Source organism: Triplophysa rosa, linkage group LG6 (genome assembly GCF_024868665.1).
Source record: "Triplophysa rosa linkage group LG6, Trosa_1v2, whole genome shotgun sequence".
Taxonomy (NCBI): domain Eukaryota; kingdom Metazoa; phylum Chordata; class Actinopteri; order Cypriniformes; family Nemacheilidae; genus Triplophysa; species Triplophysa rosa.
This window is the reverse complement of record NC_079895.1, coordinates 24,773,264-24,799,645: the sequence shown is the minus strand read 5'-3', so window position 1 is coordinate 24,799,645 and position 26,382 is coordinate 24,773,264. Positions and strand designations below refer to the sequence as shown.

The following is a 26,382-nucleotide window of genomic DNA, read 5'->3' as shown; positions in this document are numbered from 1 at the left end:
TCAACAAGCCTATGGACTCTCAGAGCGTCTGAAACCGACAGCACCTGAGGATCATGGTCTCTAACACTGCTGCAGCTTACCAGACAAACACGCAGACAAAGAAATCAATGAGCCTCGAGTTGGAGAGACGATGTTCTGTCTGTTCTGACATATTCATTGAGCGTAATGTAGTCCCAGAGAAAAAATGCTTCTTTCATAGAATGGAGTTTGTTTATAAATGAGCAAAAATCAACTTGTTTCTTCCTAAATGTGTTCAGTAAAATGATGACGTACATAAAAAGTATACGGCTCTTGTATGAGATGAACGTGGATAGCATAGCACGGATAATTTCGTAATTTCGTAGAGGCAAATTTGAGTTTCTTTCTCAGAAGAAAACCTAAAAAGAAGATGTTTAATTTGCAGAGAAAGCTAAAACGTTTTTGAGAATTAAAACGATAAAATGCCGTTATTATGTAACTCTGTGAAAATTAAAGGAACACTTCACCCAAAAATGAAAGTTATGTCATGATTTACTCACTCTCCAGTTGTTTTAAACCTGTATAAATGTCTTTCTTCTGTTAAACACAAAGAAAGATATTTGGAAGAATGTTAGCAACTGACATTTCTGCGACATCATTGATAGAAAAAAATTCAAATGGTAGTCAAAGAACGTTCTGCTTTCCGAAATTCCTCAAAATATCTTCTTTTGTGCTCAACAGAACAAACACAAAAATAATATAATATTGCAATATTGTTTTCTAAAGTGGTAGTCAATGATGTCCCAGAAAGGTCAGTTGCTAACATTCTTCTAAATATCTTTCTTTGTGTTAATCAGAAGAAAGAAATACAGGTTGAGGGTGACTAAATTATGACAGAATTTTCATTTTTGGGTGAACAATCCCTTTAAACAAATATTACACAAAACAAAATATTTAATCTCCATTTAATCTCAACCATGTCTAGTAGAAACATTTGAGATATTAAAGCGTTCTCATTTGTGATGTTTACTTCCAGTGACGGTCTCTGAGGAACACATTTATTTCATGGCTGCTGACCTTAAAATATTGCATTACTTTTGCCCTTGGGCTGGATTATAGTTTGTACACTTTCTGCCATCTTAACATTGTACAGACGCCGGTAGTTCCTTCTAGAGGTAAACTGTTTTTTTTTTCTAACTTTAAAATTGTTAAGTTCCATAGGCTGTATGCATTATACCGTCATCCTATGAAAGACACAGGTACGTAGAGCGTACGCATCCTGATTCATTACCAGGATGTACAGTTTTGTGAAAAAGAGCTGGACAGTTGGCTATGGACGTAAAAGAGTGAAGGATATCTGTGGAACCGAGCACTCTCAAATCAAACATGTCTCCAGCCCTCCACAGAGCGTCTGTTAACACACATCACCTGATCTCACGCTGTCTGTCATTCTCTTCCCTCAACATGACAGTAAACTCTGTGATAAAGATGAAAACATGACAGACAGTGAGAGAGACATCATTTCACTGTCTCAGACACGGGCAGTTGCCTTCAACCCCCCAAACACGAACACTTGCCAAAAATATCTCAAATAAAGTCTAAGTCAGCCACGTAATGATTCTAGTAACCATTGTTTTACAATATTTTCCAAACATGTACATACAGACACAAATAAACATTGGATATGCACGTGCATACAGTAAAAACAGACATTGTTCACACATCCAAACACATACAGACTGTTCTCTTTCATAGAAGTTTTAACTTTCAGGTGTTTTTCATTTACGTTTCATTTGAGTTTCTTTCTGTCTCTTCTTCTGTGCCTGTTAAAGTGGCTGATTCATCACCGTCTCCAATTAACCAAGATATAAACCCTGCTACAGAAACCTCATTCACCTATCACTGAGAACACATGCTGTGTGGAGCCATTACAGTCACATGGGCAACAAAAAGCAACACAAACACTGGCTTGTGTTTACTGCGGATGCAAAAGTAATTCGATTTTCATGGATCTTATTACTGAATAGTTTTACCACGGTGAATGTGTTTAGGGTGAGAATGCTGGGATTGTTCACCGACACGCAGTCATACTACGTAAACTCCAAGTTTTGGTAAATGACCGATTTCCTTCTGTTTTTATATTGTTTCCGTTCTATTAGTCACTTTTACTTTGCACCACCAATTAGGATAAACATAGGCTTTGGCGCCCTGAGTTTGTGTGTGTGTGTGTTTCACTTGACCAAGGTAGTTAAGCATATGCAAATGTTCCCCTCCTTCGACAACACAGATACTCTGGCAAATATCCAAGGACTTACGAAAGTCTAGAAATAAACATCTGCAGATTCACATCAGGGATTCTCACCCTCTGAGCAAAAGTAAATAATCACTGGTTTTGCATAAAAACCGCAATCTTACCCAGCGGATGAATTAAACTGCTTAAAGTGGCTCTAAAATATTAACTGCTTGTTTGAGAGAATTCCCAGACCACGCTCGGATCGCCCATTTGTTCGGCCGTAAAACCAAACGGCAAAGAGCAAACAGACAGGGTTGTTATTGCCTTCAAAATGCGAGTTACAAAAGTACAGCGTGTCATTTATCAAATCTGATAAAGATCTGAAGTATTCCGTTACAGACCAAGTTCGCCGAATACAGACTCCTGCCCTGTCAGCCCAGCAGGCCTGTAATGGTCAAGCGATATGCCTGTACTCTGAGAAGAATGTTATATGTGTTGAAGACCTGCCTGACCCCCTGAGTCCAGTCCACCTTCACACCATCCATTGATTCTTCATTACAAGCGGAAAACGGGCATTGATCAGAAGAACCCCCGGGGAGAGCGACAGAGCAATGATATCATCCTCTACAGTTCGCCTCGCTCGGGAGGAAATCTAGCTGTGAGGTTAGTTGTGTTCATTTGTCAAATCTATCATGGATAAAGACCCACGCGAGAAACAGAGCGAGAAACCGCTGTGTAAAATAGACACTCGTGCCAATCATCACCAGCTACGAGGCCAGGCGGTAAACGCAGGGCTAGCGTGGCATCACTGCCGTGCCCAGTGAGGTTACCGCGGGAACAAAGGCAGATGTCTCCACCCCAGATGGAGACGGTGGGGTGTCATAGGGTCTGTGATCGCAGCTCTGCATGTGGCCGGAGTTGAGAGGCTGAAAATGTTCCCGGGCTATCGTCAGTCAGTTCGGTTCTCCCTGTTTACAGATGACAGAACCAGAGCACCAGTGTTGGTAGTACCTGAATGACTAGTTGACTGATAAGTCTTAAGGAAGATGAGCAAAACAGAGTAGAACGGAATACGCCATGAACAAACTATGCTTTGTCTTTGCAATTCCAGGGTTACGGATGTGACATTTTCAATCAAAACTTGAAATAGAAATTCTCAGGGAATGTATTCATTACCAATTTATTGAACCGTGGGTTTCTATTTCCTAAACCCCCGATGATATTGTCCAAACAAAAAAAATCAGTCTATAGATGAGTTATGGATGTGACAAAAAGGACTCATGCTTTTGAGAGACAACACACTTTGTAGGATTTCTTTGAATTAATATTCACAAACTAAAAGCAATAATACCCAACAAATGAAGAAGGGGTGGCTCTTTAAAGAACATAAAATAGTTTAAAAAAAGTAATTTTCATGTGCCCATTGGTGCGCAATATGGACGGTTATGAATGTGACAATTCACTTACCTGACTATGGACAACTATGCATTAAAAACACACACACACAAAATGTTTAAGAGAGACTTTTCATGGGAATGTAAACCACCAAATATTGACATCTGACCTATCAGTATGATGAAAAAAAAATTTCATCTTAATGTTGACATTTGCACGGAATTGCGCAAATATAACTATATTCAGACTATATGTTTGGTATTGTTAGGTCACCATCTGATGTATTTAAAAATGTAATGCACTGCAGGTCAAATAATCTCTAAATAACCTCAATTTAAAAATGTAAAATGTGGATTGCAGTGTGAAAACCTTAGGGAGGATATCGTTCTAGTGAAAATCCCCCGGAAAGGAGTATAAGTGAATATGCATTTTATGTGTGTGTGTGTGTATTAATCTGATGATTAGATAATATCAAAAATTCAAATGCTGTGCCTGAGGGAGGAGAAGTGAGTGTTAAGAGCATGGATGGAGAAAAAAGATAAGGATGAAAGAGAGAGAGACTAGCAAAAAAAGAGAGAGAACCGTGTCTTTAACCTGCTCTGCCTGGTTTCTATATCCATGTCATTCAGGAGAGTGGCTTTGCTGATTGCATTACAGATATATCATGATAAATAAAACCAAGCTTATTACATTTATTTCACAATAATCTATTTATAACTTTTAGGAGTGGGACACATTTGATGCTGTGCCAGGGATCCGTTGAATCAGAATGTGGTCGGTGTGACAGCGCTCGCACCGGAGCGAGAGCAGAGAGAGCAGAACGTTCTCTCCCGTGTAAGCTCTGAGCTGTTGCCTGTAAACTCTAATACATCAACTTCTCTTGAATTGCATCTGGTCCTTGTCATCTACCTGCCGAGGCAGAGTGCAATGGGCCACTCTGGATTCCATCACTTTTTCTGGCACCAGAAGAATAAATTGTATGCTTCTGTCTTTTTCCTACTCATCCTGTGCGCTTTTGTGAACTAATGGCTCTGTTCCAAAAACTAGTGCATGGCCTATGTAGACAGCATTTTGAGGTGCTTTCCTAACTGTATTTTTTTTAGGAACAAACTGACCCTGCCTTCTATGATCATTCCCCCCACTGCTGTGTCGGAAATAGAAATTTACATGTCAGGTGTAAAATAAGAGCAACATGTCAAGTTTATTTTAATTTATTTCATTGTTATTTAAAGGTTTTTGCCGCCCTAGAGTATCTGCTGGACAAATTGCTGTTTTAAACGTTTTTTTAACAGTGTAGCATTAAGTGTACAATTGTACACTTGCAATCGCAGTGCATCATGGGATAGAATAAGTGCACATTATAGAGTCCACTATGGTTTCAGAGCACTAAAAATGTCTGTCCCTTTAATAATGCACCACATAAAGGTAAAACAGTATAATGTAAACTTATTTTAGCAACATGCTAACACCAAATTCTTTTGAAATCCATAGACGGTTTCAGCGGCAACAACATAAGCAAACGTTATGTGCCCCAAACCTGACTTTCTTGTAGACCTCCGCAATAAGTCGATAACTGTTGAGTAGTTTTAGTTTCATATAATTAATACACAATAAAATATAAAATATAAAACAAACTAATCAAACACAGAACGGAAGTTAAATTGGGCCAGGTGTGTGCATCCAATGAAACCTCTATTGTGAGTTGAAGTTTTGTGTGAGATGCACGATTTGTATGTTGCTTATGTAGTTAGTTTCAAATCAGTCACCCATCAGATTTTATGTCAATGGGGATGCTGCCTATTTAGAAAGCTGTCAAAAATACATTTTCTGCCAGCTGGGCCACAAGAAATAAACCGTAAAAATTTCCTGTAAAATTACATGGTTTCCCCATTTCACTTGTAAATTTTGAGTCTTTTCTGTAATTTCACGGTTTCTGGCCGTATTTTCAAAATTAAACTGTAAAAAAAATCTCTGGCAGGTTACGGCAGCTGGGGCGCCAGAAATAAACCGTAAAAATTACATTCCCCCGTAAAATTTGATGTTTTCCCTGTTTTTCTTAAACATTGGCATGATTTTTTTTGTAACTTTCCGTTTTTTACTGTATTTTAAAAAATACATGACAAATCTGTATAAATTCTGTAAAATTACGCTTTTTTACAGTGATACAGCTCACTTGGCATTTGGTTCAAAACCAATGCCTCTATGCATTCCTGCCTGACATTCAGCACTATCTACATTTTGGTCTCTGCAGAGCATTGTAAATGCTGTCGAGGAAGAGTTTGCAGCAGCGGTGTGGCTGGACTATAAACACTGTTTACTTCATCTGTCTGATGGGAGAGAGGGCTGACTGAGGTGGAATGTGGAATAAAGCAATGTTGAGAATGGGCCGTGCCTTGGGAGATGACTCATTTTAATCAGACAGAATGAACGAGGCCAAGGGAAGTGAAAGTAAGAAAGGGTCAGAAAGGAGAGAGAGAAGGAAACAAAAGGGAAGAAAGTCCAGCATACCTGGTCACCATAAAACAGAAAAACAAGACAGCTCCAGGCACTATTCACTTTTATTGGATTTCATATGCTAGTCTAAGCTGGTCTTAAAAGACGGCAACGGAAAAAGTGGGAATTAAAGAAAGAAGAGAGACAATGCTGGAGAACATGGGTGTGGTGGCACAGAGGCAGACTAAACTTCACAAGGTTAAAGGAGAAACCCAGAGGTCCAGCCAGATTTTTGCCATGAGTGTACATAAACATAGTGAGTCAGTCAGAGTCAGGACTGGAAGGTATCCCTGGATGTCTTCTCTGAGCTGCATAATCATATCTGACAGAAAAACTGCTTCAGGTTAAATAAATTAAGTATGGAGCTTAAGCTGTCGATGGAGCCAGTTTGTGTCCAGTAGAAAGATACAGAGCTACCCTCAGGTTCGCCAGAGAACAAATACAAATCTTCTTAAAGTGTCTAAAACATAATATATACAGGGCCATAGCATGCTGTTTACATCCTCAATAAGAACAGCAAGTAGATAAACACAGTGTTATGAAACTTATTTATTCCATAAATGAGTAGCATAGGCTAGCATTACACTACAGCGTTCATGCTAATAAGCTGGTTTATGCCGGTTTGGTTGCATAACCATGATGTTCATAAGCGAAACTGGTTGAATGTTTATCCTGGTAAATATGGTTGACTATGGATATCTAGGAGCCTAAGGAGCCACAATTAATTATTTTTTTATTCAGATGCGGACTTAATAATGAATAATGTGCAAAATATTATGTCCAATAGTTCCTGTATCTTTGAAATTTAAAGGGATATTTCACTACCAAATCAAAATTTCCCCATCTTTTACTCACCTTCAAGGTATCCTAACTGAATATGGTTTTCTTCTGGAAGAATAATCCAGTCAGAGTTATAATACCACGTATCATTTTGCTTGCAAGCGGTAGAATGGGAGTGAACGGGTGTTGATTTTTTGAAGCTCCAAAAAGTGCATCAATCGATCAAAGAACTGCTCGACACGGCTAAAAACAAAACAGTTTTTTGACCGTATAACATCTCTTTTCTGTTAACGTTGTTAATAAATACTTTTGAGTGGAATTTATTGGAGGAGATTGGATGCTATTTGATTGCATACAAATCCTTAAATCATTGACATTCAACTAAATATGAAGACTTGGCAGATTGAAACCTCTCAGCTGGTTACTCTTAGGAAAATTAACCATGGTTTTATTATATAGTATAGTATAGTATAGTATTTTAAGTGTAGTAACCTTGATTTGGATTGATTACCATTTGCGTTATCATAGTTTCACTACAAACATCATGGCTAGTGAGACATTATCGTAGGGGTTACTGTGGATTACAACAAATACCATAGTTTACCATAATAAAACAATGGTTAATTTCTGTAAGGATAAGGAAATCTAGATCTTTAACAAGCAGCCTGATGTAACATACTGTATGCACCAGCAAAATTACCCTATGTAACATCCTCTGTGTCTCTTTATATCTTTCCGAGTCCGAGCAACACAGCTACATGATCTGTCCACTTCAGAGAGTTTCTTTTAACACCTCTTCAACATGGCATCTGTCTTCTCGAGAAGTGTTTTCTTTGATGAAGCTAATGGGAAAAACACAACTCCACACTGCTGTGTTTGTTTGTGCTAATGGATAGATCATTTTACGACTTGTTGAGTAAAGACTAATGTTTACTGTACATTAACAAATTAGAATTGTGTTGGGTAGCGAAATAACTCGATACTCCTAAATTTGCCTGCCTGGCCGAGGGACAAAAACAATAATCACTAGTAAACCAGCAGGGAACAAGCCAGAGGGCTTAAAGAAACAATAAAGCGGAGGCGTTTTAATTGTAATCGGTGTTGTACAGTACAGAGTGACATACTGTATAATTAAAGCCACAATATGGAAGCATTTTGTTATGAAATATCCAAAAATCACTTGCACAGTGTGATATATTTCATGCAGTTGTGTACTTACATTATCCCAAATGTTCCCAAGAATGTGCAAATCCAGAGAAATTCGTATTTAAAATAATGGCCCGTCCCTTGTCACCCTTGTATTTGTCGCATATCAGTGACTTAATATCCGCTGCTCCGCACCTACCCTCAGTTTCCGGTTGTAGAAACTACGGCAGCACGCAAATGCGGAAGTGGTTATACAGCATCTGGGATGCAGCATCTGTTGTTCTGTTATTATGGATCACGATTACTCTTTGGTGAGTAAAGGAAACCCAAAAAAGTGTAAACGTAGGCCAAATGAGGCAAGCAGGCTTATGGACAAACAAAGAAATAAAACAAGGATTAATATCGGCGTGGCGTTTTCTACATGGAGAGAGCTTCGCGACCAACGTGGACTCGACAGAGACTCCGCTCTCGCATGTGTTTTAATAGCCAGGTAAGCACTTTTTTTTTATTGTAGACGAAATACTCATCCACAAATTATTTGAATAGTTATGAATGCAGTTACCCTATGAAATACAGTATATTAACGTTACTTGTAAATGCTGTAGGTTCATTCCAATTTACTTTTTAAACGACGACTGTATGACTGTTTTAAACACGTAAAACTGTGTAGCATTACGCTACCAAATCAATTGACAAAGTCCAATATCAGTCGCGGGCTAACGTAGCATTACATTCCACGTTTCTTGCAAGCTAATTCATTACGATGACATAAAATAAATTCATTACCTCGTCCGTGAACATGATGGGCGATCTCCTTACGCCTCTGGATGGTAAAAACGACATGTCCCATAATTCCACTCTCCTACATAACGTCATTTAGCTTCGCCTTTTGTTGTCGTCTCGAAAGTGCGCCATCTAGCGGTCCAAATATTCCATATTGTGGCTTTAATATGTTTGTAAGGCTCACAGATCAGACTGTAACAGTAGACTTCACCGAGAGTGAAATCATGGGCTGTAAATAACCTCTGTGTGTCTGAAATGGTCACAGAGTTTCAGAAAGAGAGAGAGAGATCCAGTGGAAGCACAGGTTCAAGGGGGTGATCAGCTGAGCCCATATTGCCGAAGTCACCCTTATCAGCATACTTGGCAAGAGCTTACAGCTCAATTTAAATGCAATTCTGCTCTCACCCCCAAACAACTGAAACGGCAGGCAGCTATGATCAGCTTACTTTCTCTTCCACTGCGAAGGAGAAACAGGGACCATACAAAGTCTTTCTTCATCATGTGAGCTTAAGCCAAGAATTAAATGTTGACTTGTAACTCCTCCCACATGGTTGAGGCTACAGAAGTGAATTATACCTCAAATTTTGCGGAGAGTGTGCTACCATTTTCTAAAAAACCCATAGACTGACTTAGAAGATGGAACCAATGTTCCATGTCTACACCAGAAAGTCACTGACATTTAGGGGTGGGCTCATTTGACCGTCTAGAGCACCTTAGCAACAGCATAGCGACACCTTGGCAACCACCCTAAACAAGGCAGTGACTTTTTGGACCACTTTTTTTGACCATACTCTCTTTAGCTGAAGTAATAATAACGTTTGATGATTTTCAGCTATGCAGCAGATGGGAAGGTGAAAAAAAGAGGTCATGTTTTTAGTCTCAGATCTGGTTGTGTTAACAAAAGAAACTGTCCACTTTTGTCCTTTGCAAATCTAGCAATGTGTCTGATTCAATATGGAGTTTTATTTACAATTGCAAGTGCAAAAAAAATCCCCCGTGGGAGTGCAGCACGCAATAGGATGTGTGATGTAATGGGATGTTCAGCATCTTCCGTCAGTCAAACTGAGAGAGAGATAGAGATGAAGAGACAAAAATAACAACAGTCCCATCCTGTGCACAAACCACTGAGGAGGAAGAAAAGTGTTGAAATGAAACACATATCAAGCTTTCCCGTCTCTCGTTTGATCTGTCTCTCTCCGCCGCCGCTCTCGCTGGAAGAGCTCGGAGAAGAGACTTTCAACAAGAGCTTCTGAAAAATGAATGCTCCAAATCAACAAAGGAATGTCAAAAGCCACCCCATAAATCTCTCTTTAAAAACACTTCTATGTATAATTAATAGATCCAAAATGTTAATAAATGCCAAAAGGACAAAGGGCAATATTTAGAGAGAAGAGTGAGAGAGTGTGAAGTGGCAGGTTGTGACAGGCTTTGTGGCTCTGCCGAGTAGGGTTTGTAAAACATGACTCACGAACGTCAACGTCTTCAGCTGTGATTGCTAATTCCCCCTGACTTTGTCCCATTTTACGAAAAAGTGGATACAAAAACAAACCCATCCAAACTGTGAAAAGAAAGCAAAACTTTCCTCTCGTACAATCTGTATGTTCCCATGTACCGTGTGCCACGTTCCATGCATTTGTCGACCACGTTCCATGCATTTCTGCTGATGTCCAACAGGGGGAGGAATGGGCACAGCTGTCAGTGAAATGCACGCTGTGAGCTTAAGCCTGCACATTTTCATGATTCCCAGAAATGTGTGTCAAAGCTTTGTTTATTGGATATTTAATTAAAGTGTAGCGTGTGTTTGTAATGTTGACTCTAGAGCCAGACTCAGCAAGGCATTATGGGAAGACTCCCAACAATCAGCAGGCGAGAGACTGGAAATTTCGGCAGTGTTTTCCAAGTCATCTTTCATCTTTTCAGGAATAAAAGCATTACAGTTAAGGCTGATGCAAAGCAGCGGAATTAATACAAAATATTCATTAAAAAAAGAAAAAGGGACATGATTGCCTTGTTGCCCTGGGTATATGAAACACAGCCTTATTAGAGAGAATAATTTGTTTTTCTTCTTCATTTTCCATCAGTTTTGAGCTCCACCAGCAAAAAAAAGAGGGCTGACTGAGTGTCATGAGGAAATATAACTCACCTTTGATATACTGCATTTACTGACACAGCAAATATTCTTGTTTGCGTTTGCACCTTGTCATCATATGGTTCATAGTGTATGTGCACATCCGCCGCGCTTAAGAATTCATATTAGATTCATTACTCACCTGCAGTCGAGTTTCTCCAGTTCAAAATGAGGATTGAAGTTTAGGACGATTCGTTGGGACGATTCGGGCGCTATGATGACCCATCTGCAGTTCTGATGGGTTGGGTACTCCAGAGGGTAACCGGGTGAAGTGATGTACCCGGCGTCACTGGCATCCAACTGCCCACCACATGGCTCTGTGGAAACATGACGTGAAAGGGTGAGATACGACATTTGTGATTCACTCGAACGTTTCAATACAGAGTGATTCAATAACATGAAATGATTGTTTTGTTATGAATCAAACTAGCCAATCAGAGACGAAGTACATTGTTACCTGCAACACCCCTGCGTAACTGTATCATTGACAAGCAATCTGCTAACATTAGGACACAATCTTCAACACTATCGGCCTTTCTTCACAACAATCGCTCTATCACACAAGTCAAACTATTCTCTGACAGGAAGTGTGTCCGCATGATGTGAAAGGTCAGCCCAATGCTGTGAGGAGTCCAGTGTTCAGCCACAAAGATGTCTTTCTGTGCAGAGATAAGCAAACAGATAGTGCTCTCTTCTCTCTCCCCTGCCTGTGTTTACCGTTCTCTTCCAGAACAAGCCCTCGGCTCCCACAGCTCAAATAATTGATATTGCTTTCATTAATTATTGCTCTCGTCGTAGTATTAAGGCACAGCTGGTTAACCTCTGCTAGAGTGCTATGATGTCAGCGCGCACCGAGCACACATGTTCAAGGAGAGGCGGCGTATGAATGTTTAAAGTGCGGAGACGCTGAAAGATTCAGATCACACGGCCTACAGCGCCTACTACGCAGAACAGGAGGTGCATTTCACATTCATCGAAAAAACCGACTTGATCTTGGTTGGTTACTGTAAACCCACAATGCCAACGTGTGCCAACACGGGTACCGGCGTTACTTGAGATTCGCAACAAATGCACCGCAACCGTCATGCACTGAGTTGATGATCCAGCGTCACACGTAGTAGCCCAGTGGGGACGCTGGGAAAGAGTTCAGAGAAAATGTAAGCTCTGATTGACAGTTTGAGGTCTGTGCCTGGTTTCCACGGTGCTTTCTGTGAACAATTACAACTCATCTGTATTGCACACTCGCTCATTCGCTCTTTCTCACCGGCGGAAAACAAGGCGGGTGCGCCCTTTTACACCTTCGGTGTCCACACCGCATTCAAATGCGCGCTGCATTTGAAACCACACGCACCTCTGCTCTAACATGATTCATTGTCAAATATTAAAGAGGGGAGAGGTACAAGGTGCCTGAAGTGCAACAGAATTTCAAGCGGTGACATTTGGAAACCTATTATGATAGCAGGTGTGTACACCGCTATATTGGATTTAAAACCCAGCTGGCCTCCGCTTCTATGCAGCTAGAAATAGGAAACAAAATCCACTTCAGGAAATAATAACAAACCATGTTTTCAAGTACCATTAAACACGGAAAACGAACGCAATCCCACATCAAACGACAAATCTAGTTCTGAGCAGCTCAATTCAAAGGGTTCGCCGTGGGCTGTTTTCATGTCACTCACTATAAAACACTAAAACAGGCTAAAACGTAACAATCACGCCCTCTCGTATGGTTTGGGTCGGCTCAGTGTTTGTGTGTGGTGCAGCGAGGAGGGTCGACGGGCTGATGGGTCTCATTAGAAGGTGTCCTCCTCTAAGCTTCGTGTCTGACAGTGCAGAGATCTATTTCCGAGAGAGAGAGGGGGAGAGAGACTGCAATAGTGTTGTGTTGCTGTGTGAGGTGGCCTCATGAATTATTGTGTCTGTGCTCCTAAAGGAGTCTATCCATCTACAGTCTACTGCCACATGCTATCACAGCAGTACAACACAACCGCGTGCGTGTGTGTGTGTGTGGACTAGTGCTGGGCGATATTCCGGTTCATACCGAATACCGGTGTGTATTTTTGTTATGATATGAATTTTTTATATACCGCATTACCGGTGTATGTCTTGTACGGTGTACTACGTGCAGAATGCGGCGCAGCGTGACACTGTTTCAGTGGGGTCCCTTTTCACTGTTGCACTGTGACCGGCCATTCACACAGAATGCGTCTTTGTATGCCACGGCACTACTTCATCATCATTTTTCTATATAAACATGCGCTAAACGGAGGCGTTTGGATGTTTGCGTGCGTCTCGCGCATGTGCGGTAACGTTACATATTTCTTTCCCATCGCAATGGGAGCGCGCACCTCGCGGCTGAACAGCAGCACAAGTGTAACAATTGTAAGTTCGCATTACGTTATGTTAAATATACTCACGAACAAACATTTTCAAAAAACGATCGTGTTCCCCTCCTATCTGCTCAATATAAGCATATAATATGATGTGTTTTTAGTTTGAACTGTTTCTCTATGCTAAGATGAGAAATAAGGGTCAGTAGAGGAAGGAGGATTGACAGCGTGATGCGATCGCTTTCCTCTCACATATCTAATTTAAGCCTTTGTTTTATGATTAAAAAATATGATTTCAGGAAATCATGACGCCATTGTGACTATGTAAAACACAACAGACATCACATGCTTGTTTTAATGGTATAATTGTTACTATTTTGTTTTCAACTATTATTTTTTTGGTGGATGCTCCTAACTCTTGAAGTTGGGAGCTCCAGTGCTTCCATGGAAAAAAGTTCATTTCGAGCCCTGTTCTCTATTTATTTGCTTAAATATTATGTATGCAAGTTACCTTCGCATGCTATTCAGTTGTTAAAGAAGTCTAAACATTGCAGTTATTATAGGGGATACTGTCACTGTCACCATGACGGTATGAAAGGGCATTTTAAGTCAATCAACAGCACTATTTCTTCTCTCAATCAGTGAAAAAAAAGTGGTTAAAAAAATACCGCCATGTACCGGGAAACCGGTATAAATCTGGAAAACACCATTATATACATTTTTGGTCATACCGCCCAGCACTAGTGTGGACATGTTTGTATATCCCGGTGGGGACCTAAACCTGGATGCACACCAACACATGGGGACTCGTGTCAGGTCCCCACGGGCAAAAAAGCTTATAAATTGTATAGAACAATATATTTAAAAAATCTACAAATGCAAAAAGGTTTCTACGATGTTTAGGGGTAGGGTTAGGGGATAAAATATACAGTTTGTAGAGTATAAAAAACATTACGCCTATGGACTGTTCCCACGGAGATAGTAAACCAGACATGTGTGTGTGTGTGTGTGTGTGGACTTGGTTTTTATATGTTAGTGGGGACCTAAACCTGAATGCACACCAACTCATGGGGACCCGTGTCACTGTGGGGACCAAAATTGAGGTCCCCACGGGCACAAAAGCGTATAAGTTGTACAGAACGATAAATTTGGAAAATCTAAAAATGCAAAAAGTTTTCTACGATCTTTAGGTTTAGGGGTTGGGTAGGGGATAAAATATACAGTTTGTACAGTATACAACTCATTACGCCTATGGACTGTCCCCACGGAGATAATAAACCAGACATGTGTGTGTGTGTGCGTGCGTGCGTGCGTGCATGCGTGCGTGCGTGCGTGCGTGCGTGCGTGCGTGCGTGTGTGGCTGTGTTTGCTATTCTTGTAGGTGATTTGCTGTGCAGCAAATATAGATGAAAGTTACATCCATTGACAGTTGGGAAACAGAAAAGTTTTTCTGCTTTACATAAAGTGCTCAACAATACGTTCCAATGACCTTACATTCATTGATAAGATGTGTTTTTAAACCTTGAAAACAGCTTTCCGGTTTGATACATTTTTGTTTTGCAAATTCTGTTGATTTATCAGCGTATCATTTTATGTATCATTTGTGTTGGTAGGTCAGGTACACATCATAAATCCTTATTGTTGAGCCGTGCCGTTGACAGCATTAAGCAAGATTTCACAAAAAGCGTTTTCCTGTGAACTTTTTATATCGGCCTGGGGAGATTAAAGAATGATAAACGGTCTAAAGTCGAGCTCACGGCACGGCAGGATTGTGCTTTCTCTCTCTACGCTACAATACAACATCCCACTGCTCAATAAAAACTGAATCCACTTTCACAAACAGAACTCCTTCGATTGACAAAATCAAATCTTGACGAAGCAATCAATAGCTTTGATTGTCGCGCGCATCAATACCGTCTCCCATCCTCCCTTAGCCCAGGACTCGGCACACAAATACTCACTATTCCACACAGCCCCTGTCAGCTTTCCTTGCTGTTGTGCTGAGTACACACAACAACAGCCACACATCTCAGTCTGTCAGAGCTTCTGGGTGTCGGCACTTTGTCAACTCGCGCAACCCAGCGCCTCTTTGCTCCTCAGATCCTAGACGTCTCCCCGCCTCACTTCCTGCGAGATTGAGGATGCTGCCGGTGGGCAGGCCCGCTGCCGGCCCCCTCGCTTCAGGACTATAAGTAACTGTAAATGGTGTTGAGCAGGTGGGTGGGGGAATGAGAACGGTGCTGCATTATTTATGGGATTCTTGCTTGTTTTGAATTTCATCCTGATAGCACCGTTTCAGCACTTTTCCAGCCGTACAAGAGTGAGTGAACGAGTGCCTGCGCGCTCGCTGGCACGAATACAAATACCTGACCTTCTTTGAGCTGATTTACAGGCCCATTTTCTGCTGAGAGAGTGCTAATATTTCCCATTACACGAGACAGTAAAGGGAAAAACTGTGCAACACACTGAGCTGACATGACAACAAACTGCAACGATTTACAATATGAGCGTTGTTTGTGGTGATTCCGTCTATTTATCCCATTCAAGTTGATTACATAATTGCAAGTGGTGTAATTGGCCTGTCACTCATTTGTTTCCGCTTAATAGTGATGGTCCGTGATGGAGATGCATTGAGCCAAGGCTGTTTCACCAGTACAGTTCACCAGAACCGTGAAGACGTGGCGTGTTTAAAACAGGGCACAGACATCTTAAATGATTACTCAGCAGACACGGAATGCATCGCCCTGGTCTCCACTGTGGTGTTGGTATCAAACCCTCAGCGCCGAGGATTGTGGTACACGGAGTACCATACGCTCACACCACACGAGAGTTTGCCAAACTCAACATCTGTCTTTCATCTGTGTCAACAGAATAAAAGGCTCAGAGAAGGTGAAGTCGGACAAGATCTAACTCTACACACACAGACACGCACATACGTACATATACACAAGGTGAGGATCTAACCGACTTCAAGCACAGAGAATTACTCACAGAGAAACAGCTCAAAAGGAGAAAAAAGCAAAGATGCGTGCATGGAACAAAATAAGCTTGAGGCCACTGAGCAGCAGAAAACGAACATGACAAATGGGCTTAGCAGGGATCCTATGAAACTTTAAAGACATCCCATTCACTCCGCGCGCCACGGAAAACAACCAGCGCCAGGAGAGAATTGCTCACACATTCCCCCAGAACTGCACAACGATGCGCAGCGGCCTCCATCGCGACACTGACGCGTAATGCACTCGTGTGAGGGCAGATTTCAAAGCGGCAGCTTTCTCTGGAGCGTGTCGACGGCTGGCGAGGCTCTGCAGGTGGTCAGGTGTGTCTGCACAGCTGCATAAGCATGTCATCAATCGCAGCGTCGCCTCCAGGCGCAGGTGGCCGAAGCTTTGCCAACAACATGCTCTCTTCTGCACTTGTACCAGAAGGCACATGTGGACGCGTTTTCTCTCAGGCTCAGACGCGCAGATTCACGCACGCGTCTCATCTGCTGGAAAATATCTTCAGCTGACTGGCAGAAGTCAATGCGCTTTCTCATTTTCATTGAGTGAACATCAGCTGATAAATAGCTGACATTTAATCACAGCGACGAGACACTTAGAGCTCTGCCATTCTGTCTTATTACATTTTGTCTACACTGGAATAAGAGGCTTCAGCCCTCCTATCATGTAGCATGTGCTTCATCAGCTGCTGAGTCCAGCTCGCTTCAGCAGTGGACATTAGCCCAGCAGTAGATATTTAAGCCTCTCTCTCTGGTCCTAAACTGTTCATCCACATCTGATTCAGACCGCTTAACTGGAGTAATTAAGGCGCTGTTGTTGTTTTGGAGAGATAGCTGGGCTTTTAGAGGGACCCCTGTGGAGATCTTCCTTTTGGATCAGGTGCAGATCAACATGCAGATCTGTTGTGTCTGGCAACACAGCCATGCACATTTGGCTATAAAATGAGCCTGACTGTAGTCCAAAAGAACTGGAGAATATCATGTTAGAAAAGCTAATAAAGACGCTAGCATTAGCAAAACAAAGTGACCGTTAAGTAGACTAAATAATGCAAGCGTTCTTTTAAAACATGCCTTTCTTACGTATTTAGGTAATATCAATTGAGTCCTAATGTAAATATGTTGTAAAACTGGCAGCTATACGGACACTGTAAAATAAAGTGTTACAACATAATATCAAGAAAACTAGCAATATCTGACTCACAAACAGGGTTGTAATGCGTAACACAGCCTATGAAAACTTTTAACATAACCTTCTACGATATTATACGAAGTCACTGTTAAAATAATCTACAACACGAACAGTTTACAGACACTCGATTATGGGAAGATATCAGATGCATAATTCAATTCATAAAAGTCCCGTGCAAAACATAATTGTGTCAAAACCCCCTTACTAAATTAACCTGTGTAATTCTGGATCGTTTGTGCTGTTCACTGAGGAAACGTCATACTATCTTCGGGAGTTTATTAAAAGATTCGTCAAAAGGGAGCCCGCGTATTCGTCGATGCTTCCGGTGACTTTATTAGTCAGATTAAAAACTCATTAAAACAGCTATCTGCTTGAACAGACGAAAAACATCCACAACGAGCGCAAAAATCAATCATAATAAAGACTATTAAAATATTAAATACAAGCACGCATACACGTGAAGGCGTAATGTTTCAGGCATAAATACTTTATACTTGTATACTGTATTTCCACTGAGAGTCCCCGAAGGTGCTTGAGCTGCCCGCGGCGGCACAAATACAGTCGTCAGGACTAAGTAACCATGACACGAGAGCAAAGTGACAAGAAATCACCAGTGACTGAAGGGTTATCACTCTAGCCAACTATTTGAGATGTAAAAAATGACTGATATTTCATAAAAGTCCGGTTTATGAAGACGAATATGCTGAGTAATGTACTCCACACAGTTTGTGAGAAAATATCCAAATTCCTAAAAAATGAATAGAGAGGAGTGTACTACATAGACGGTTAAAATGTGGAAAGAAATAAAGGGTGATGTGGGTCCGGCGTGAACCGCGGTGTTTGTCTGAGCTCATGCCGAGCGCGCGCCTTCTCCAGCGGGGATGCTTGTGCTGTGAGCTCTCACCCATTACCTGACTAAAACCTTCCTAAACCTGACTTAAAACTGATAAAACCTTGGTGTTTCTTTTTGGTTTTAATTTTTTTCTTTGGTTAATATTTAATGGCGAAATATGACCTATTTGATGTTTGCCATATTTTAAATACAACTTTAACCTAAATAAAATGTAATACAAATGTCACTCATCTAAAAAAAATCTGGTCTTTGTGCCTTGGGCAGTATCATATAAAATTCTAAAAAACCTATAAAACTATATATAAAAATAAACAAGTGACAAAACAACAAAATCTTACCTTCTGCTCCGTAAACTACTGCCGATAAACACAAGACAAATAAAGATCCACAGAGCTTTGTGAATAAATCCATCTTTCCTGGGTGAATGTTCACCCAGCGCGTGAAGAGCAAATGCTGAGAGCTCGAAGTTCTTCTGATGTCCTTTAAAAACTGTTCTCGTCCTCAAATGTATCCACTGAGATTAGCTCGTGTATATTCAGTCTGATAACAATTTCTTCTGTTTGGCGACACGCCTGCTTTCTGGACACGCTTCAAAATCTAGGATGTGTAAATTCAATCCAGACTTGGATGTTTAACATCTCCGAAACATCGTGTCCGTCAGATCCTAAATGAGCCAGTGCAACAAAATAAAACAACTTTCTTTTATACGGAAAAGTTCAGACAGAAAACATATTTCAGAGAGCTGCGGGACTGGCTTGATTTCCTCGAGCAGTGAGTGAGCGAGTGAGTGAGTGAGCGCGGCTTCACTCGCCTTCAATCCAAGTGACACGAAACGTTTTACCGTGCTCTTCCCTCGCTATCCAACCGCACACGCTCTGTCTCGCACGGAAAACGCCACCGACCTGTCAGAAAAAGACAGTTGGGTTCAGATCTTCCGCGAAGCGAATCCGTAATTGAAGTCTTCTGATAGAGATCCTGCGCGCAGCTCCTTTGGCACCGTGCGTCTCCGCGTTTGAGCGCTGAGTGTAGCGCGGGCGCAGCTATCGCATTACAGTCAGCACCTCGGCCCGCCTCTCCAGTCTCTGATTAAAGACGAGCCACTCGCTTTAGTCCTGCAGTTAGGCTATAAAAAGGCGAGGAGAGAAACACAAGCGACCACAGACACACGGGCTAGTCCAGTGTGAAACCACAACAAGCTGGAGTTTCTTGAAAGTGGTGAGTTGATAACAATTACAGATAGGGCAAAAACAACAAAAGGAAACCGTTGCGATTATAGTAATTATAAGCTGCTATTACATGCCATTGACTTGATGTTTAAAACTGAAACAGTCTCGGTGCCCTTCGGTTGACTTTAGACATAAAAGTGAAAATGCTGAGTTGAGGCGGACTTAAGTAAGGCGATGCGCATGGTAATGTGTGGCTGAAGCTGAATTAATTCAAACGTTTCTGACAGCGAGCCAAGAGAGATCAACAAGGGTACAGGGGTCAAACGCCGAGCAAAAATACAGCCGTTCCCTGACAACAAATATCTGACAGAAACAAAAACGTCTGTTTTCCAGCCTTGTGACCGACGCGTTGTTGAACAACATCCACACGCACAATCGCTCAGAGTTAAAATAAGAACAAAAAAGCAGAAGTTTGTGGTCGGATGTTGCGAAAGAAGGGAAATCAAATTTGGAAAGACCAGCATCCCTCTAGGTCTCATACATAAGCAATCCTTTAATTCACCAATGAAAACCTGATCGAGGCTTTTGGGTACACTGGGAGGTTTAATGTAAACAGGGTTGGAACAAACCTCACAAACCACTCGACATCAAAGCTTCTATATCCATCCGAAGAACCCAAAGTCTTAGCTGCGTGTGCGTAGACCCTCTTCTGATCCACCCAAAGCAAGACCAACGAGGGCCCCATTCTCCCCCCATAACTACAGTGGCCTTAATGACACAGCATTACCCCGCAGAGCCCAAAATAACTTCTCTCCCTTCAACCGTCTTGCAGACGCTCCGCACTGTGACAGCAGGGGAACCACGGGAAGTTTCTTTGTTTGATGCTTTGTCAGTTTCAGGTCGCCTTTTATTGAAGTCAGATGATTAGTCATGCGTTGTGCCAGGTCTGAGCTGGTAACTGAGAATCACATTCACTCGCATTCTTCACACTGTTCAGATAAACGGGAACAGGAAACACGCTTTCGCAATACCCGCCTGGAAGTGCATGAGATGTTTCGCAGATCAGCTCGACATTGACAGCTCACTGTGCTCTTATCTCTTGGAAAGCACTGCATCTTTCAGCTGGACGATTTGACCTGGGGCTTGTGCCTGTCAACAGTAATGCTTGATAAAGGTCCCTCTTTTACACTGTCCTCAGATCAGTCTTGCAGGTTCACTTATCCCAGGCGAGGTCAGAGTTTGGGTAGCGAGGGCCGGTCCTGGATCGACGCAAAATAACAGCTCCCCTTTGAAGTGTTGACAGGCCTGGCCCATGCTGTCCGCACACACCTCGACCCACAGCAGACCTGCGATCATCCATCTTATGCCGGGTACGAGGAGCAACAGTCGGCCTCTGTATGTGGCAGGGGGGTTATCCGCACTCATGGGGGAAAGTGTTAAGCGTGTAGAGAGAGGAAAGTCCCTGATGCTGTCCCAGAACCTACTCTGCTTTAAGAGCTGCCAAGAAGCAGCCGACATTGACACATTCGCTTGTTTACAACTACTACTGCTGCTTTTACTTCTGGACGTATTGCATAGATTAACACCCAGATCCAATTACTTTTGCTAAGCAAAGCCTCGGAGCTAAAAAAGCGCACCGCAGCTGGAACGGGCAGTCCGCGTCAAACTGAAGAGACGCAAACACCCAAAGTGCGGCAGAGAGTTTTTGATGATATACAGGCCTGGAGTGAAACTAAAGTGGAAGCTGAGAATTTGTTTACTGTGGAGCGTAGCTATCCACAGCTATCGGTGTGGAAGGTACATGAGATGCAGTCTGTGGTCTCCCACTGAAGCGCTATCAATAAAAGTTCACTCATTTTACCCAGACCACGTGAGGATTTTTATTCTTGGAGACCTTGCGTTATTCACTTCTAATACAGACAAACACATCCACATTGTTATTTGCTCTCTCTTGTTTTTCTCAATGAACTGAACTTACTTTTCCACATAGGAATAGTAAATGATTACATCGACCGTCCATCGGAGACTCTTTAATACGGAGCTCGCCTCTGCTGAAACAGATCTTTGCCTATTTACCCAGAACACACACAAGCATGTTCACACGACTCTTTGAGTTATATCTGCTTCTCTATTTCACCCGCCGGCGCCACCCACACACAAACACCCAAAAAAAGTAATCACATCTATCCTCTCTGATTTGGCCGTCCGTGTACCGAAGTTGCGCCGGGCGCAGTAAACCTAAATCCGAATGCTGTAGATCTTAGGCCCGGGTGTCTGCAGGAGCGGACTTTTATTTCCTTATTTACTGCTGTGTGTCAGCTGCGGCCGCCTCCGGCGTGATTATCGCTGCAGGTTGAAGCGGTGTCCTGGGGTTCATACAGAAGAATAGTGGTGGAGGAAACTGTGCTTCTCATTATCCGCAAAGCCATCCAACTCCCACAAGGCCCTTTCGTCTCTCCATACGCTAACATTCATTTAAACCAGTCCGAAGAAATACCTACTTAATAGCATCTGATCGGAGAGGGGCATTGGAGTCCGTTGTGTGTCTTGCTAATGTTGTAACCTTGCCAATGAGTTCAGAATTTAATTGGTTTGAGAAAATAACTCCATTAGAAGCTCACATTGTCCAGGTTGTTGCGAGCGATCATTGACACTCATGTTATGAATCCATCTGCACTTATCATTAATGAATTAATAATAGTAATCAACTTTAGAGGAGTTGCGTATTCCCCACACAGTTCCTTTTATTTGAATTTAGGAGCTCTTGGAAATATTTGATGCAGTTCGTATTTGTACCATGAGGGGGCATGTGTCTGCCAAAGGAGACGGATGGAAACATTGCCAGATTACGCACCAGACAGAATGAAAGCCTATTGATAACACACAGACATGAAATTAAACATTGAAATGTAAGTTTATGCTTTATCAAAAGCACATAACCAGTGGGTGTCGGTCTGCATAGAGATTGCTTATAATCTCAGCACAGTTTCAGCTAATAAGAGGCTGAATTTGGTTAAATCACTACGGACTGGGGAACGGAGAGACGTGCTTATGTAATAACAATATGATACCTAAACCTGCCGCATCAAAATGACAAATGACATCCAGTCATTTCTAATCATCTTCACAAAAGCTTCTCTCTCAGTATACCGCCTCTTCAGGATACGGCATTCGCAATGACCTGCTGTATATTCTGTAAACATAATTTTCTTCTCTTTGATTTGTGACTTCATTTTTTTAATAACAACCTATACCCGTCCCTCCTGACATAAAGTGCATGCACTTATTTAAAAAGACCTAAATGAGTTGTCAAAGAGCAGGTAAAGCGCCTGGGGCGCATAAACTCCCCGGAGCGCATTGTGTACATCTTAATCTTGTTTTAATTACGCAATTTTAAAAACACCACTATCTTTGAAGCATGAAACACATATTCACACTGTAATTGAAACGCCTGGGGTGAGCTCCTTCATTGACTATAATGGCAATCACTGGTAGGCGTGATGGTGGGGCTCTCAAACACTGGTCATTGATAAGCCCGGGGGTTAAAGGTCAGGGTTTCTAACACTGATAAGACAGTCTCTGGAATCCAGCAGGGCAGATTGGGATCTAAGCAGGCACACAGGCCGGGGAATGTGATGGTACACTGATCAAACACTGAAGTCTTCACACTACTCGCTCCCTATAGCACAACAAATCTACCCCCCATGAATGAAAAAAAATCACGAAGATCGCTGTAAAGACCTCAATTTGGTCATCTTGGCTCTCCGGTTTTTCTCCTGAGAAAAACATCTCAGTAACACTGACTACTGGGTTGTCCTCAACTTTCCCATCTGTTCAATGACACGTTTGGAACTAACATGCCCATCTGTGCTCAGGTTATCTGACTGTTTATGGTAAATATGATGGTCCAGCGGGAACCCAGCAGGAGAAACAAGTAAGCGAGTGTGGCGAGAGAAGAACATCTTCAGGTGTTTCTCCAGTCACCCGCTTATCAGAGCTAAAGCTCTCCTTGCAGACACAAGTGCTGGAGCAGACCTTAGAGCGAAAAACAATCTGGAGTTAAATAGATAAATACAAGGGCCCTTCATTGTTTGATTGGTACATTTTAGGATTTAGGCTCCTTTACATAAGAGGGTTAATCTGCCTGATTTTAAAGATCCTGGCTGGAATAAGTGGCTGAAAAAGAGACAGTTCACCCAAAACAGAAAATGATGTCATCGTGTATTCACCTTACGTTGTTTCAAACCTGTATATTCTTTGTTGTTCTGTTGAATACAAAAGATGATATTTTGAAGAATGTAGGAAACCATACAGTTCTGGGGCACCATTGACTACCATTGTAATTTACTTTCATACTATTGTAGTCAATAGTGCCCCACAATTGTTCTGTTACAAACATTCTTCCAAATATCTTTCTTTGTGTTGAGATCAACAAAAGTTATGCTGGTTTGGAACAACTTGAGGATGAGTAAATGATGACAGAATTTTTCATTTTTGGGGGAGCTATCCCTTTAACAGCCAGTTTTTTACAATATACATCAATGAAGAAGGCAGCGCTTTAATATCAGCACTTTTGTAATATATTCTCCGAGTCATGAGTATAAATGAGGTAAATTGATGATTGTGCGTTACTGTTTGAGATTAATATATCCCGCATTACCCCGGGCAGAGCTTGCAAAGCTTTATTTTCCGAGTATAGTGCCGCGCGATCGTCAACAATTGATTAATCAAAAGTAAACACAGAAAATGCTGTAAAAACGCAGATAGTAGATCATACAATTGAGTAATAAATGAAACGTCATTCGAATGCATTGAATGCGTTCGAGTGATACAGCGAGCTCGTTTCTGCTGTGAGTTCATCGCGTGCCATCAAAGCCAGTCACCATTTGGGTAATTAATTTGAGTAATGAAAGCAAAAACTCAGACATCTGCATTTTCCCTTGTTAGGTCATTTTTCTGGGCGTCTTATGAGAGGCAGTTAAATGAAGCGTAATTGAAACACATGGAGTTTTACCTTGTTCTTTGTTTCGAGCTTTTCATCAGCGAGATATATTACCAAACAAGGTGTCACTTCTAACAGCCGGATCGAAATGAAAATAAATTGGATAATTACCGATTTTACATATTAGGATTGTTTTGGTTGTGCCGGGTTTCGCTTGTACTGTCACGTTGAGACATTCCAAACGCAAAAATTTACACCCTACTTTTTTGGGAAGAGAAAGTCCAGATGTGTAAAATACACAAAGCATTACTTTAAAATGTGAGGGGTGGTCAACTTTACCGTGTTTAGAGCTTAAATTACATTACAGAAGTGTTTAAAGGCCTCCAAAGGCCTATAGTATTCGTTCCTTTGCATCGTCTTAAACTCTCCATTGAGGGGTGAAAGACTTCCATTGACAGTAAGACAACAGAAGATTGTGAATGATAAAAGAGCACTTTAAAGTGATGAATCACTAACCAGCATTGTTTGAAATGAGTGCAAATGATCTGTGAGCATACACAAAAATGGATAAAGACAGGAAGAGGACAAGATGAAGAGGGGGTTTAACATGAAACGCTAATTGATTTAGTATTTCTTTTAAGAGATGTAAAGAAGTTAAAAACTTTAATGATAAAAAATGTGATTTTTTAAAAATAAGGGTGCTTCACGGATTGATTTATAGATGTTAGTGTCTGTCTGAGCTTGAAGAAAAGAGATAATGATGGTAATTGTGTGTGTGCGAGCGCGTGGCCCTCAGATTCAATTTGGCATTGAAGTGTCACTGATACGGTTCACCGAGTATCTGATATGAGTGACTGATTAACTCAACCTAATTGATTGAGAAGCGTCACTCCGACAAACTAAGACGAGACAAGGGGGTCAACATCTGCTGCTTTCCCAGAATCCCCCTCCTTTATTTTATCCCATTACCCATCAAAATCTTCTGTCCCAATACCCACAAAAACACAACATTGGGCGTTCGGCACTCACAGAAAGCGAAGTGAAAAAAACTGAAGGAAAGATGAACATTGAACGCTAGCATACATTTTTAATCAGACATGATTAATTGCTGTTTTTTCCTCTGGCTTTGCCATACTTGCAGTAAAAAGACTCATTGAAATAGACTGTGATTAATGTGAGGCAGTGAGGAAATCATAGGCTTGCTGAAATGAAGAGCTATTGATTATTGACCTCAGCTAAGCTAACAAAATACATTCATTCAGGGTTTGACTCTACACTGACAGCATGTCGGATTTCTCTTTGTAGATTATTAGAGGCAGATGGGGAGATTGGGAGGAGGTTTTGCCTGAAGCTTAGATATTAGGGGCAAAGTTGTAACACTATCAGTTTAACCAATTAGAAATGAGCTGCAGGTTTAAAATCACTATTGTACATGACCACCACCCTCATGAGATGATAGCTGTAAGTCTATCTAAGTCAATTTGAAGTAAAGAAAAACAATTATTACTGGTTTAAGACTTAAAATCTGATCATGGTATTTAATGTCATGACATTTAGTATAAAACTTAATATCGAAAAATATTCTTCTACATGTTTAAAGGAAGAAACAATACAATCTCACCTGAATTCGTTACTATTTTACAACAAAGCTATAATTCGTATGAATTCATACGATCTCATTTGTGCATTCAGGTACGATTTGCTTGTGCGCCAGTGACAGTATGTTTGGCCGGTGGGGTATTGCGGTTTTCTAATAATTGTACATTTTTGAATTCATACGTCATTTTGTAAATACAAATTCTAGTGAGATCAGGTTGGAAAAAATATCATGGTTGGGGAGGGTTATAATATGATTGCGCAAAATGAAGCAATGTTTGGGCCTATAATTACCCTAACATTTTTAGAATTTTTGTTTGAATGTTTTTATATTCGTTTCAAATTTTAGTATTCAAGATTGAATTAAAAAACGTACAATTTGGTAACAC

At 41.3% G+C, this 26,382-nt stretch overlaps 1 protein-coding gene across 3 annotated transcripts in view; it reads right to left on the bottom strand.

The window, feature by feature from the left end:
* nrp2b (neuropilin 2b) overlaps window positions 1-19,380 on the bottom strand; it is a 77,946-nt gene extending 58,566 nt beyond the window's left edge. Inside the window, exons 1-2 of one of the 3 annotated variants that reach the window (XM_057335861.1) lie at window positions 18,628-19,380; window positions 11,059-11,233 (exon numbers count right to left, since the gene is read on the bottom strand). In XM_057335861.1, the coding sequence (XP_057191844.1) occupies window positions 11,059-11,233; window positions 18,628-18,700 (248 nt within the window). In that variant the 5' untranslated portion in view covers window positions 18,701-19,380. Of the gene's footprint in view, window positions 1-11,058; window positions 11,234-11,373; window positions 11,417-18,627 lie in introns of those variants that run through there. The other 2 variants (XM_057335859.1, XM_057335860.1) reach the window with 2 other exon arrangements.
* Window positions 19,381-26,382: the final 7,002 nt, after the last annotated feature.